Source organism: Giraffa tippelskirchi, chromosome 3 (genome assembly GCF_054371585.1).
Source record: "Giraffa tippelskirchi isolate mGirTip1 chromosome 3, T2T-mGirTip1v1.2.pri, whole genome shotgun sequence".
NCBI lineage: Eukaryota > Metazoa > Chordata > Mammalia > Artiodactyla > Giraffidae > Giraffa > Giraffa tippelskirchi.
Genome location: NC_137277.1, coordinates 41,401,006 through 41,416,517, shown reverse-complemented (window position 1 = coordinate 41,416,517; position 15,512 = coordinate 41,401,006). Strand labels below are relative to the sequence as shown.

Below are 15,512 nucleotides of genomic sequence, written 5' to 3'. Positions count from 1 at the left end.
GTGTTCAGTATGACTAAGATCAGTATTGAGCTACAGCTGCTCATATGATGATATATACCACTTGGGGACTTAATGAAGGTTAATGGTTTTTCAGAAGAGACAGAAACTTTCCAGACATATGGTTTTAGAATTTGAATCTGTCAAACATAAGTTTCACTTGTAAAAATTAGGTTTGACTTTCCAGAGTTTAGAAGACAGTTCAATACATTTTTGCAAAGCAAAATAGAAGTAATTATATAACCTAAGAGGAAAGGTAAAAGATTGGTATTAAAACTTCTCTGCCAGACGTGGCTATCTATATTAGACTTAAAGCCAATTCCTGATTGTTTAATATTATTTATCTGGTTTGTGGATTGTTTAAATCTCAATTTTCTTTTTGGAAAGAGTCATGGAAGGAAGACAGAACTTAAATTAAGGTAAAAAATTTAAAGATTATTCCTCACAGATCTAACATAATCTCTAATACATTTTATGGCTCCTCTTACATGCTGTACTATGTAGTTCTGCGGTTTTATTTCACATAATTTGTTCCTTCAGATCCAGCATTTAATTAGGCACTGTCATAGCTTAAGTTATTTTCGTTTGGGAAACAGGAAGCAAGCATTTAGAATTTCTTTGCATTATTAAGATTGGGACAGTCATACATTCAATTTTATTTTATACTGAATTTAATATTCAGGATGTGTAATCTTTATAGGAAAACTTCAATAAAAATTATATTTTTTTATGAAACAAAAAGAATGTCTCAGGGGTTCCACTTGACCTTTTTTAATTACCTTATCATTTTAAGTATATTTTAAAGGATTAGGTTTAAGTAATAGATTCTCTTTATTTGAACTTCTCTTTAGCTCTGACACAACACCCCTTTTAAATGGATCAAGCCAAGACAGAATGTTTGAAACTATGGCAATTGAGATTGAACAGCTTTTGGCAAGAGTGAGTACCTTCTGTTAAAGGATTATTTTCCTAGTAACTGTGTACTTGTTAGGTATGGTATTAGATTATATTAATGCAGACATATTTATTGAAATTACCCTTTCATTCAAGATGTGTGCCTCCCCAGGCCACTTGAGTTTTGATGACAGCCATTCCAAGGTCCTATTTTATTAGCCCTTTTGGATTATTTTGGGGAAATACTGAATCCTTACATGCTGTCTTCTTGTTTTTAGTTTTTTGCTGTTAGCCAGAAGGGCATATAGGCGTTAATTTGCTTTTCTCTCTTTATTGTGATTTCCGAAATGCTTGTTTGGGTTTTCTTTTTGTTTTCTTTCTGTTTTAGCTCACAGGAGTAAATGATAAGATGGCAGAGTATACCAATAGTGCGGGTGTCCCCTCCTTGAATGCAGCTCTGATGCACACGTTACAGCGACACAGAGACATACTGCAGGTAATACATCACTGTGTGTTATGTCATTATAGGAGGTTTTTGAGTTTTCTTTACTCCATGAAGAGAACATGTGCACATGTATTTAGGAGAACAAAGGGAAAAATCTTCCAGGAGGGTAAATGCTGTGCTATGGAAGTTTGTCCTGTTTTGCTTTTTTTTGTTGTTGTTATTATAAAATTCTAAAAATGTTTATTAGCTCTTTCTTTTGCTGGTAAAATTGAATCATATTCATCAGTAGATAAGTATGTTACTGCTGTGGGAGATCTTGCTACCCAGCTGAAGCATTTAAGTAGCCAGTGGTCATACATAAGCAGTCATGATTGTTTCTAGTATACTTTCATCAGGCTTTGAAGATAGCAGGGAAGAGAAGTAATTTGCTATATTTAGTGTATTGTTTAAGAAAAATATTAAAAATATACCAATGAAACAAATAAACTCTTAAAGGATTTACATGGGAGGGTGCTGAAAATATAGTAGTACAAATTGGAAAGCAAATTTTTTAATACTGAAAAAATTCAGTCTTTTCTAATTTTTAAGACTCATATTAAAAATAGAAATAGATCCAGACTTGAAAGAGACACATGTACCCCAATGTTCATTGCAGCACTGTTTATAATAGCCAGGACATGGAAGCAGCCTAGATGCCCATCAGCAGATGAATGGATAAGGAAGCTGCGGTACATATATACAATGGAATATTACTCAGCCATTAAAAAGAATACATTCAAATCAGTTCTAATGAGGTGGATGAAACTGGAGCCTATTATACAGAGTGAAGTAAGCCAGAAAGAAAAACACCAATACAGTATACTAACACATATATATGGTATTTAGTCAATCGGTAAAGATAACCCTGTATGCGAGACATCAAAAGAGACACAGGTAAATAGAACAGTATTAAGGACTCTATGGGAGAGGGCGAGGGCAGGATGATATGGGAGAATGGCATGGAAGCATGTAAATTATCATATGTGAAACAAATCGCCAGTCCAGGTTCAATGCATGATACAGGGTGCTCGGGGCTGGTGCACTGGGATGACCCGGAGGGATGGGATGGGGAAGGAGGTGGAAGGGGGGTTCTGGAAGGGGAAAACATGTACACCCGTGGTGGATTCATGTCAATGTATGGCAAAACAAATACAATATTGTAAAGTTAAAAAATAGAAAATAAACTAATTAAAAAAAAAATAGAAATAGAATACTTTATTTACCTAGTACAGAAATGTGTACATCAGATTAAAATCTATCATCATGCTTAATAATAAAGCAGTAAAAGCTTTCTCATTAAAAAAAAGAAGACAAGGATACCCCACAATCCCCACAGATATTTATTTAACATTGTGTGGAAGTTGTTTGTAGTTCAATTATACAGTAAAAAGAACAAGATATAAATATTGGGAAGGGAGACAAAGATCTGTATTCTGTACCAGTGATAAGATTAAATAGCTAATATAATCAAGAAAACTAAACAAAAATTAGAAACAAAGTAATTTGATGACTTGCAAAATTAATATGTAAAGCAGGCAGTTTTCCTACACACAAACAATACCCTGTTAGAAAGTACAGTGGAAGAAACTGAAAGTTTTTATGTATAATTTAATAAGAATGTATAGGAAGGACTTTTAAGTTCTGCTGAGGAGCGTAAAAGATTTCTCTCTAAATCAGCCTATCCATTGAATGTTCCCTGATAACTCAGTTGGTAAAGAATCCACCTGCAATGCAGGAGACCTTTGTTCAATTCCTGGGTTGGGAAGAGCCGCTGGAGAAGGGAAAAGCTACCCACTCCAGTATTCTGGCTTAGAGAATCCCTTGGACTATGTAGTCCATGGGGTCGCAAAGAGTCGGACACAACTGAGAGACTTTCACTTTCATTGAATGTTATCCCAATAGGAACAACAGGATTTGGGGGTTTTTTTGCTTCATTTTTTTAACAAAATGGCAAAATGCCACCAAAGTTTATTTGGAATTATATCATACAAAAATAATCAAGAAGAAAACATGTGAAGATGAAGGTAAGTAGTAAAGGATGCCTAGTTCTACCACATACTAAAACCTGTTAAGAATCTAGAATAATGAAGACCATTTGATTCTGGAAAAAAATTAGATTAATAGAATACAACAGAGTTCATATAGACCCAGATATGCATGAAAATTTAGTTTCTGAGAAAGATGCTATTTTGAATCAATGGGGAAAAGAGAGATTATAAAATAAATGGAGTTGTTACAACTGGCTAATTTCTGACAGGGCGAGGGAGGGAGGAAGCACTCTTTCTATCTCATTCCTCCTATCCAGAGTAAATTCCAAATGGGTCTAAGATTTATATGTAGAAAAAGAAACTATATAATTTCAGAATAAAGCATGGTGAAATTATACATTTCAGGGTAGTAAACAACTTTCTTAAGCAAGACCTTTTACCAGAAACTTCCGCAAGTGACTGATTTGCTAATATACAGAGATACATTGATAGAAATAAGAAAAAGGGAGCCCAATAGAAAAGTAGGAAAAGGATTCAAACTTATTTACAGAAAATGAGTGGCCAAATTTATAAAAAGATGGTCAACCACATTCTCAAATGAAAAAAATGCAAATCAAAATGAGATAAGATTTTTCACCTGTCAGATTAGCAAATATTAAGCGTTTGTAACCCATTTATGGCAAGAGTGTAGAAAAATAGGCACTCTTCCATTTGCTGGGAATGTAAGTTATAGCCTTTCTAGAAAGCATTTTAGCACTATCCAAATTTTTGTGTAAGATTGTTTGACCCAGTTATTCTACCAGCCGTTTACCGTTTAAATATACCTAGAGAGTACAGTAAAATATATACACAGCTTGTTTATTGTTTTTAACAGCCAGAGAAAGAAAAAGGCAACTAAAGTGTTTATCAGTAGGGAATTTATTAAATTACAGTAGTGGTGGCGCTAGTGGTAAAGAACCCGCCTGCCAACACTGGAGACACAAGAGATTTGAGTTTGATCCCTGGGTTGGGAAGATCCCCTGGAGGAGGATATGGCAACCCACTCCAGTATTCTTGCCTGGAGAATCCCATGAACAGAGGAGCCTGGCGGGCTACAGTCCATAGGGTAGCAAAGAGTCAGACACAACTGAAGCAACTTAGCACTTAGCATGCAGTCATAATTTTAAAGTTATATATTAAATTTTAAAAAGAATATAGATTCTGGGACTTCCCTGGTGGCCCACTGGTTAGGACTTTGCTTTTCAGAGCAGGGTGTATGGGTTCGATCCCTGGTCAGGGAACTAGATCCCACATGCCTTGTGGCCAAGAAACCAAAAAACGTGGAACAGATCAGTACTGTAGCAGATTCAATAAAGACATTAAAAATGGTCTACATCAAAAAAACATCTAAAAAAAAAAAGTATATATTCAACTTGCTAATAGGGAAAGATTACTTGATATTTTATGAACTTAAAAAAAGATTACAGCAGACTATGGTATGATTTTTTTTTTAGCATAAATGAAAGAAGTAATAAACTTGTGTATGCAAAAACATATTTCCTGAAAGAAACTGAAAGAAAAGAATGATAGTATTAAGAACTGTGGAGCAGGATGGTTTTTACTTATATTTCCTTTGGTGCTCTTTTAGTTCATGGTACCCCATGTCCATGTATTATTTTTGCTTCTAAAGGATCAATAGGGGCTCTCTGGGAGGTGGGATTATTTTTTTTTATCTTTTTAATATATTTATCTGAATTTTTAAAAAGCAATGAATATTCCTTAATAACTTAAAAATATGGTAGAAAAAAGAAAAGGAAATATTCTAAAATTATTTTATTCTTTACAACTCTCTTGAGTCTCTTCATTTGATTGGTTTAGAAATTAACTTTCTGCAGGAGTTCCAAAAAGATGAAATTTGAAAATAAGCCCCATTGGGTACACTAATGAGTAGAAAGAGCCTCCGAAGTTTTATCCTAGGCTATTTGAAGTTATTTTATCTGAGGATTATTTTTTCTTTACAATTCTGCCCCGTAAGACAGGGTATGAGAGGATACACAGGATGCTGATCTAATGGCACTATTACCCTCGTGCCAGGCTTCCCAGTGGTAGAGAACCTTCCTGCCAGGGAAGGAGATGTAATAGACATGGGTTTGGTTCCTGGGTCAAGAAAATCCTGTGGAGGAGGACGTGACAACCCACTTTGGTATTCTTGCCTGGAGAATCCCACAGACAGAGGAACCTGGCAGGCTGCAGTCCAGTGGGTTGCAAAGAGTCGGACAAGACTGAAGTGACTTCACAAACACACATACACACATACAACTGAAGTGACTACGCACACACACCACACCACACACACACACCACTACCACCACCCCTCTGGTGCCAAACTATTCTCATTTGAAAAAAGTTGGTCACTCTTCGGGAAACTGATTATAATGGTATTTTTACCTCTTGACAATTAGATTTCTTAAATAGCAGTTTTCTTGACAGAGATTTGTAATATAATGATACATAACTGGCTCAATAAGGTAAAAGTTTATGTTGAGACTGGATATTAATTTATTGCAGGATTATACACATGAATTCCATAAAACCAAAGCAAACTTTGTGGCAATACGGGAAAGGGAGAATCTCATGGGATCAGTACGAAAGGATATTGAGTAAGTTACCTTTTATATTATTTTGTAGGGTGTTTACTCAGAATTAAAGTGTATCTGTGATTAACAACAAATTGAGTAGCAGAACCATGATTTAGATTTCAAGGTTTCCATTTCACATTTCACAGTTCTTTAAACATTGCTGCTCCAATGTGGTCCTAATCTACTTTGCTGGTCTTATCTACAGCTTACCCTAGTTTTATCATTGACTCTTACCAACTATGGCTTTCTTGTCTTAATTCAAAGTCCAGTTTAGATGATGTCTTTGTGAGTTTTTCTCTGATTGCCTCCTACCCACCATGAGCATTATGTTAATAACATTACCAATAACCAAAGCTCTCTGCGTTTCCCTTCCTCATGACCCTTTCTGTCCCTCTACCCTTCCCCTTACCACAACAATTACATACTTAAGTAGCTATTAGAGTAGCCTTTACTGCCCCAGAATCCGAAATCTGTTTTTTCCAGATTTTATACAGACTCATAGCTTTATATCAAATTATTTAAGGACTCCTAGCATTTTTATGCTGCTCTTAATCCATAATTTTTTGACTGTGTTCTTTTCCTCCCTCCCTTTACCTCACCTTTAATAATATAGCATTTTATACACAGTTTTGAAATTTTTTTTACAACTGTTCTTGACTGACAAGGTCAAATCCATTGGGCATCTAATTAAAGCTGCAGTCTTTCCACTTTTAGGCCATCTGTTGAGACCTTTCATTGTCTTACCTGTGATAGACTTATGGTATTTAGGTTTCATAAGTATGATACTTATGATTCATGAACTGTGATGTGTACTACCATATTATGAACTGTACATATCATGTGTACTCTGATAAACATTATCTTGGAGTTCCTTTATTTTGTTGTAACAGTAAGACAGTTTTACAGCACAAACCACTTAATATTCATTCTATTCAAAATTTTTGCTCAAAACTCTAAGCCCAGGATTGTCCAGTCATCAGTTATGTTTTTACCTTAAGAAATTATCTTGGAAAATTAATTTTTATTGTTTGTTTTATCTGTTTTTCTTATATTTAGTCATATGTACTTTGTGTAACATACAGGAGTAAAGAAAATGAAACATTTTTGCTATATTTGGAATTTTGTAATATGATTAGTTCTCAGGTACACGTAGGTCTTGTGTCTAGTTTCTGTGTAGTCTGTATACATACATACTTTAAAGAATGCATTGAGAACCAGTGTAACAGACAGCCTTTAATGTATAGTCATTTAGCTACCACACAATTTGTGGGAATTGCTAGACTACATTCCAGTGTAATAACTTGTTTTCTTAAAGTTTATCATGAAAGAAGCATGTTCATCCATTTGCTAAAATATTTCTTGATTACCAACTGTCAGATAATATGTCAGTCACAGTAGCAGGTAGAAATGAAAAGATTAACTTGGCCCTTTAGATGCTGGAGGGGAGTAAGCACATATTCAAATTAGTATAATATATGGCAGAATATGGTTAATGAGATGAGATACAGTAGTAATACACTCTGTGGATCACTGTTAAATTAAAGAAAGTAATACAGTGTGTGGATCACAACAAACTGTGGAAAATTCTTAAAGAGATGGAACTACCAGACCACCTAACCTGCCTTCTGAGAATTCTGTATGCAGGTCAAGAAGCAACAGTTAGAACCGGACATGGAGCAACAGACTGGTTCCAAATAGGAAAAGGAGTACGTCAAGGCTGTATATTGTCACCCTGCTTATTTAACTTATATGCAGAGTACATCATGAGAAATGCTGGACTGGATGAAGCACTAGCTGGAATCAAGATTGTCGGGAGAAATATCAATAACCTTAGATATGCAGATGACACCACCCTTATGGCAGAAAGTGAAGAAGAACTAAAGAGCCTCTTGATGTAAGTGAAAGAGGAGAGTGAAAACGTTGGCTTAAAACTCAACATTCCGAAAACTAATATGGTATCCAGTCCCATCACTTCATGGCAATTAGATGGGGAAACAGTGGAAACAGTGACAAACTTTATTTTTTGGGACTCCAAAATCACTGCAGATGGTGACTGCAACCATGAAATTAAAAGATGCTTGCTCCTTGGAAGAAAAGTTATGACCAACCTAAACAGCATATTAAAAAGCAGAGACATTACTTTGCCAACAAAGATCCATCTAGTCTAAGCTATGGTTTTTCCAGTAGTCATGTATGTATGTGAGAGTTGGACTATAAAGAAAGCTGAGTGCTGAAGAATTGATGCTTTTGAACTGTGGTGTTGGAGAAGACTCTTGAGAGTCCCTCGGACTGCAAGGAGATCCAACCAGTCCATCCTAAAGGAAATCAGTCCTGAATATTCATTGGAAGGACTGATGCTGAAGCTGAAACTCCAGTACTTTGGCCACCTGATGCGAAGAACTGACTCATTGGAAAAGACTCTGATGTTGGGAAAGACTGAAGGCGGGAGGAGAAAGGGACGACAGAGGATGAGATGGTTGGATGGCATCACCTACTCAATGAACAGGAGTTTGAGTAAACTCTGGGAGTTGGTGATGGACAGGGAGGCCTGGTGTGCTGCAGTCCATGAGGTCACCAAGAGTCGGACACGAACTGAACACCTGAACTGAGTGACTGATAGTAGTAATAACTGATATTTAAGTTTTTTCCTGCAATTACTGCTTTTTCATATATTATTTCTCTTTTGGCTTCATATAATCTTTTGATATAGATATAAATTATTAGTCCCATTTTATAAAACTAGGTATTAGGAGTCTTGTTTGAGGTTAACTGGTTCATGGACTTCCCAGGTGGCTCAGTGGTAAAGAATCTGCCTGCCAAGCAGTAGACACGATTTCAATCCCATTCCTGGGTTGGGAAGATCCCCTGGAGAAGGAAATGTCAACCCACTCCAGTATTCTTGCCTGGGAAATCTCATGGACTGAGGAGCCTGGGTAGGCTCCGTGGGGTCGCAAAAGAGTCGGACACAACTGACCAACTAAACAACATTAGTCTTCGCAGTCCAGTGTGGTGTTGGTTATATTGTGAAGCTTTTCCTGGTGTTTTCTTTCCTGCTGCACTTTGCACATTAGAACCTACTCTCAGGTAGTGGTTCACTTTTAATGGCATGACCCCCTTTTGTCTCACTGCAGTATATGTGCAGTTCTTGAATTTTTTTGTTGTGGTTCTTGATACTTTGTAAGTAAAGAACTGAAACATGAAAATGTTGGTAGTAATGATAAAAAGCATTTTCTTGTAAATTGTAATGAACTGAAGGCCAGCATAGAAATCCTGAAGTACTCCACAGGTGGCAAATCTGTAGCTTCCTTTTAGGGAAACATTCTGTTTCAGTGGCTTCCCTACCTCGTGCTGTGTCGCAATCAATCAGGAATATTATTCCCACTTGGGGAAAATAAAGACGAGGAAATAATAGAGAAAGGAAAAGGCTTTAAAAGCCCCTGCTTTCCTCATCTTTTACAGTATCCTCCTAAACCTCACTCTGCAAGATAGACGATACAAAGTTTCTTGAAGACACTGTGTTCTTCCACACCCCATGACACTGCACATGAAATCCTTCCTTCCTGAAGTAATCCTCCACTTTGTACAACTGTAAATTATCACTTGCTCTGTAGTATGTCCTTCATGGATTTTCTCTATTTAAGAAGGTTTCTGTGTTTCTCACAAGCTTTCTAATCTACCTTCTGCCCTATGGTAATGACTACTCTCTTCTTTTTTGTATAAATGTTATAGTAATAGTTCCTATTACACTGAATTAAAATCAAATAATTTATGTACCTGTTTAAACTGTGAACAACTCATGGCTAAGTAGCATGTTTTACTGTTAGAATGTGTGGTACCTAACAGATGTTGAATAAATATTTGCTGAGTTAATGAATAAACAAATGAATGAATATATATTCTCTTTTCATGAACTTGAGTGAGTTGGACTTTTTGGCAACTGATACAAAATACACATTTTTAGAAGTTATCAAATGTATATATTAAGATTTAAAAAAGGAAAAGTAAGATTTTTGTCTAAGAATGTTGGATTATTTTAGTGAAAAATAAATCCTTAGGTTAGAGAGCCATGCATATTTATCTATCATAGATGCCATTTTTAAAAGGAGATGAAAAGGATTATACATTTTAGTTGTATATGGAGAGGCTCAATTTGTCCACTTTGGATATTACTGGAGTAATCACTTAATCCTTTTTTATAGTGTCTGCCAAAAACGTTCTAAAATTTTCTTTCTTCTAGGTCATATAAAAGTGGGTCTGGAGTAAACAACAGAAGAACTGAACTATTTTTGAAAGAACATGACCACCTTCGAAAGTAGGTATTATTGAATAAATGCATACTATGTGGTACATACTTATTAATTTATTTACATATATAGCAAACATTTTATGGTGTTTATTGTAGTGAATGCTTTACCAATGCTAATTTATTTAATTCTTCTAATGATCCTATTTGGCAGAAATAGAATTCAACTGTTCTGACCATAATTAGGAAAGATAGGTTGCTGTCAAATATATACACAAAAGTCTGCATTCACATTACTTATTTGTTAATGTAATCTGTAATGTATTTGTAACTGTAATATGTCTTTTATTACCTTAATGTTTGTTTTCTTTAGCAAGTCTATTGCCCTAATACTTTGTCTACTACTCTAGATTAATCGTAATAATATAGATACTGACTTATATTTGAATGGCCTGATACTACTTATATATGTCAAGAAGCTTTATAAAGGGTAATTAGCCATACATCAAATTCAAAGAAAATATCTTTTCTAAGAACTCAAAATTCCTAAAACCTTGGATGAACTGTATATGTATATATATATGTTCACACACACACACATATATATACGAATGTATACATATATTTTAAAACAAACCACCATACTCTATTCCTGCTTCGTCTGATTTTCTTCTGAAATATACTGGTTTCTTTAATTATTTTCTTTGTATTTTGTTATAGAACTTAAGGATCAGAAAATTACTTAATCTCTCTGAACTCAGCCTCTAAACACTTGAATAGCTAATAACCATGATAGTTAAATGATATGAATTATGCTTTTGCTGCTGAATGTCATAAATTAGTCATGTCCACACGAGCTTCATGTCCTGTTCAATTTACTTTTCTTTAAAGATCACCACTTTAAATATGAGCTGTTGAAATCAGAACATGGAAAGATCAAGACCATTTTAGTAGAAGAAAGTTTAGTAGAAGAAAGTTTTTAGTGTTTTTTTCTTAGTATGTTAAATATTATTGACTGGCACAAGGGGGCAGTCTTTCCTAGAGTAGCTTATAGTTATTTATAGCTTTGGTAGTTCTTTTTGTATTTGATGAAGACCACCAAAAAAGAATTTTGCATTGTATCTGAAAATATATTAATATATTCTTGGGGTACAAAGTAATTTAAGGAATAGGATACTCAAGTAGCACAAAAATAAAGATGAGCTTGCATTAACATTTTTATGTTCCTCAACCCCAAAAGAAGTTAAACAGAAATGCAGTCGTTTACTTTAAGGATGATTTGATGCTGAAAAGAGTTTATCAGTTATGTAAATTAATATTCTTTATTTCAGAACACATTGTCATAAATTTTATATGAAAATTTTTACTTTTGCATTCATTTTAGTAATTCAAAGAAAACCGTTCCCACTGTCCATTTTACAGGGGGAAAAATACATTAGGTTAGGGTCACACAGCTTAAATGATGTGTTTAGGGTTATAAAAAACAACCGTAAAATTGGCTATCAAACGGTATTTTCCATTTTTGTTTCTCAGGTGATTTTATGTAGGATATACTTTACATATATTTCTTTCAGCATCTTGTGAAAAAGTTTGTATTTGCTCATTCTATACAGAAAGAAACTGAGGCAGGATGAAGTTGAGTGGAATATGAGCTGATGAGTGGAATATGAGCTGATGAAGTTGAGGGCAGTTGTTAATTTACATAATAGATTATTTTGTATTGGTATACAAGGTTTTTTTTAGAGATTTCAGAAACAAATTATAAAATGCTTCCTTAATATTTCATATTCTTTATGACTCAGGTAGATTTTTATGATTTCAATCCTTTTATACCATTTATCGAAAGAACAACAAATGGAAACTGTGATTCCTCACGTTTTCTTTTAGGCTTTCTGTTTCTGCTGTAAACAAATTTGTTGACATTAAAAAAAATTTTTTTTACACCAAAATATTTGTTAAAATACTTTGAGGGGGGAAAAGAAGAAGCAAAAACTGTGTCCCCATTAAACTTGACTTCCTGTTGGGTATTGTTTGTAATGAAGACAGTGTGGTATTGGTGAAAGAACAGACAGATAGGTCAGTGGAACAGAAGATAAAGTCCAGAAACAGACACACAAATATAGTCAAATAATCTTTGACAGAAGAGTAGAGGCAGTTCTATGGAGAAGAGATAGTCTTTTGAATAAGTGGTGTGAGAACAACCAGACATCAACATGCAAAAAAATGAATATAGACACTGACCTTATACCTTTTCCCAAAATAACTCAGAACAGATCATAGATCTAAATATAAAGTACAAAACTACTAGAAGTTTTATAACACAGGAGAAAATCTAGGTAACATTGGGTTTGGCAGTGTGTTTTTAGATGCAATGCCAAAAACATCATGAACGAAAAAGTTAAGATAGACTTCATTAAAATGAAAAACCTCTGCTCTTCCAAAGACACTGTCAAGATGATGAAGTGGACTGGAAGAACGTATTTGTAAAACATATCTGATAAAGGACTGTTAGACAAAATACAAAAAGAACTCTTAAACTCAACAGTTTTAGTTCAGTTCAGTCGCTCAGTCGTGTCCGACTCTTTGCGACCCCATGGACTACAGCATGCCAGGCCTCCCTGTCCATCACCAACTCCCGAAGTTTACTCAAACTCCTGTCCATTGAGTTGGTGATGCCATCCAACCATCTCATCTTCTGTCATCCCTTTCTCCTCCCACCTTCAATCTTTCCCAACATCAAGGTCTTTTCCAATGAGTCAGTTCTTCGCATCAAGTGGCCAAAGTATTGGAGTCTCAGCTTCAGCATCAGTCCTTCCAGTGAGTATTCAGAACTGATCTCCTTTAGGATGGACTGGTTGGATCTCCTTGCAGTCCGAGGGACTCTCAAGAGTCTTCTCCAACACCACAGTTCAAAAGCATCAATTCTTCAGCACTCAGCTTTCTTTATAGTCCAACTCTCACATACATACATGACTACTGGAAAAACCATAGCTTAGACTAGATGGATCTTTGTTGGCAAAGTAATGTCTCTGCTTTTTAATATGCTGTTTAGGTTGGTCATAACTTTTCTTCCAAGGAGCAAGCATCTTTTAATTTCATGGTTGCAGTCACCATCTGCAGTGATTTTGGAGTCCCCAAAAATAAAGTTTGTCACTGTTTCCACTGTTTCCCCATCTATTTGCCATGGAGTAATGGGACCAGATGCCATGATCTTAGTGTTCTGAATGTCGAGCTTTAAGCCAACTTTTTCACTCTCCCCTTTCACTTTCATCAAGAGGCTCTTTAGTTCTTCTTCGCTTTCTGCCATAAAGGTGGTATCATCTGCATATCTGAGGTTATTGATATTTCTCCCAGCAGTCTTGGTTCCAGCTTGTGCTTCATCCAGTCCAGCATTTCTCATGATGTACTCTGCATATAAGTTAAATAAGCAGGGTGACAAAATACAGTCTTGACGTACTCCTTTCCTGATTTGGAACCAGTCTGTTCTATGTCCAATTCTAACTGTTGTTTCTTGACCTGCATACAGATTTCTCCGGAGGCAGGTCACGTGGTCTGGTATTCCTAGCTCTTTAAGAATTTTCCAGTTTGTTGTGATCCACACAATCAAAGGCTTTGGCATAGTCAATAAGGCAGAAGTAGATGTTTTTCTGGAACTCTCTTGGTTTTTCAGTGATCCAGCGGATGCTGGCAATTTGATCTCTGGTTCCTCTGCCTTTTCTAAATCCAGCTTGAACATCTGGAAGTTCACGGTTCATGTACTGTTGAAGCCTGGCTTGGAGAATTTTGAGTATTACTTTGCTAGCGTGTGATATGAGTGCAATTGTGTGGTGGTTTGAGCATTCTTTGGCATTGCTTTTCTTTGGGTTTGGAATGAAAACTGACCTTTTCCAGCCCTGTGGCCACTGCCGAGTTTTCCAAATTTGCTGGCATATTGAGTGCAGCACTTTCACGGCATCATCTTTTAGGGTTTGAAATAGCTTAACTGGAATTCCATCACCTCCACTAGCTTTGTTCATAGTGATGCTTCCTAAGGCCCACTTGACTTCGCATTCCAGCATGTCTGGGTCTAGGTGAGTGATCACACCATCGTGATTATCTGGGTCGTGAAGATCTTTTTTGTACAGTTCTTCTGTGTATTCTTGCCACCTCTTCTTAATATCTTCTGCTTCTGTTAGGTCCATACCATTTCTGTCCTTTATTGAGCCTATCTTTGCATGAAATGTTCCTTTGGTATCTCTGATTTTCTTGAAAAGATCTCTAGTCTTTCCCATTCTATTGTTTTCCTCTGTTTCTTTGCATTGATCACTGAGGAAGGCTTTCTTATCTCACCTTGCTATTCTTTGGAACTCTGCATTCAAATGGTTATATCTTTCCTTTTCTCCTTTGCCTTTCGCTTCTCTTCTTTTCACAGCTGTTTGTAAGGCCTCCTCAGACAATGATTTTGCCTTTTTGCATTTCTTTTTCTTGGGGTTGGTTTTGATCACTGCCTCATGTACAATGGCACGAACCTCCGTCCATAGTTCTTCAGGCATTCTGTGTATCAGATCTAATCCCTTGAATCTATTTGTCACTTCCACTGTAAGGGATTTGATTTAGGTCATACCTGAATGGTCTAGTGGTTTTCCCTATTTTTTTCGATTTAAGTCTGAAGTTGGCAATAAGGAGTTCATGATCTGAGCCACAGTCAGTTCTCAGTCTTGTTTTTGCTGACTGTATAGAGCTTCTCCATCTTTGGCTGCAAAGAATATAATCAGTCTGATTTTGGTATTGACCATCTGGTGACATCCATGTGTAGCATCTTCTCTTGTGTTGTTGGAAGAGGTTGTTTACTATGACCAGTGCATTCTCTTGGCAAAACTCTATTAGCCTTTGCCCTGCTTCATTCTGTACTCCAAGGCCAAATTTGCCTGTTACTCCAGGTATTTCTTGACTTCCTACTTTTGCATTCAAGTCCCCTATAATGAAAAGGACATGTTTTTTGGGTGTTAGTTCTAGAAGGTCTTGTAGGTCTTTATAGACCTACAACCTTAGCTTCTTCAGCATTAGTGGTCGGGACATAGACTTGGATTACTGTGATATTGAATGGTTTGCCTTGGATACAAACAGATCATTCTGTTTTTGAGATTGCATCCAAGTACTGCATTTCGGACTCTTTGGTTGACTATGATGGCTACTCCATTTCTTCTAAGGGATTCTTGCCCACAGTAGTAGATATAATGGTCATCTGAGTTAAATTCACCCATTCCAGTCCATTTTAGTTTGCTGATTCCTAAAATGTCAATGTTCAC

General features: G+C 35.9%; 1 protein-coding gene across 2 annotated transcripts in view; it reads left to right on the top strand.

The window, feature by feature from the left end:
- The window catches only part of GOSR1 (golgi SNAP receptor complex member 1), a 40,547-nt gene that overhangs the window by 7,661 nt on the left and 17,374 nt on the right, over positions 1-15,512 (top strand). For both annotated transcript variants that reach the window (XM_081580192.1, XM_081580191.1), the window contains exons 3-6: positions 849-936; positions 1,280-1,387; positions 5,911-6,002; positions 10,219-10,293. In XM_081580192.1, coding sequence (XP_081436318.1) covers positions 849-936; positions 1,280-1,387; positions 5,911-6,002; positions 10,219-10,293 — 363 coding nt within the window. The remainder of the gene's footprint in view (positions 1-848; positions 937-1,279; positions 1,388-5,910; positions 6,003-10,218; positions 10,294-15,512) is intronic.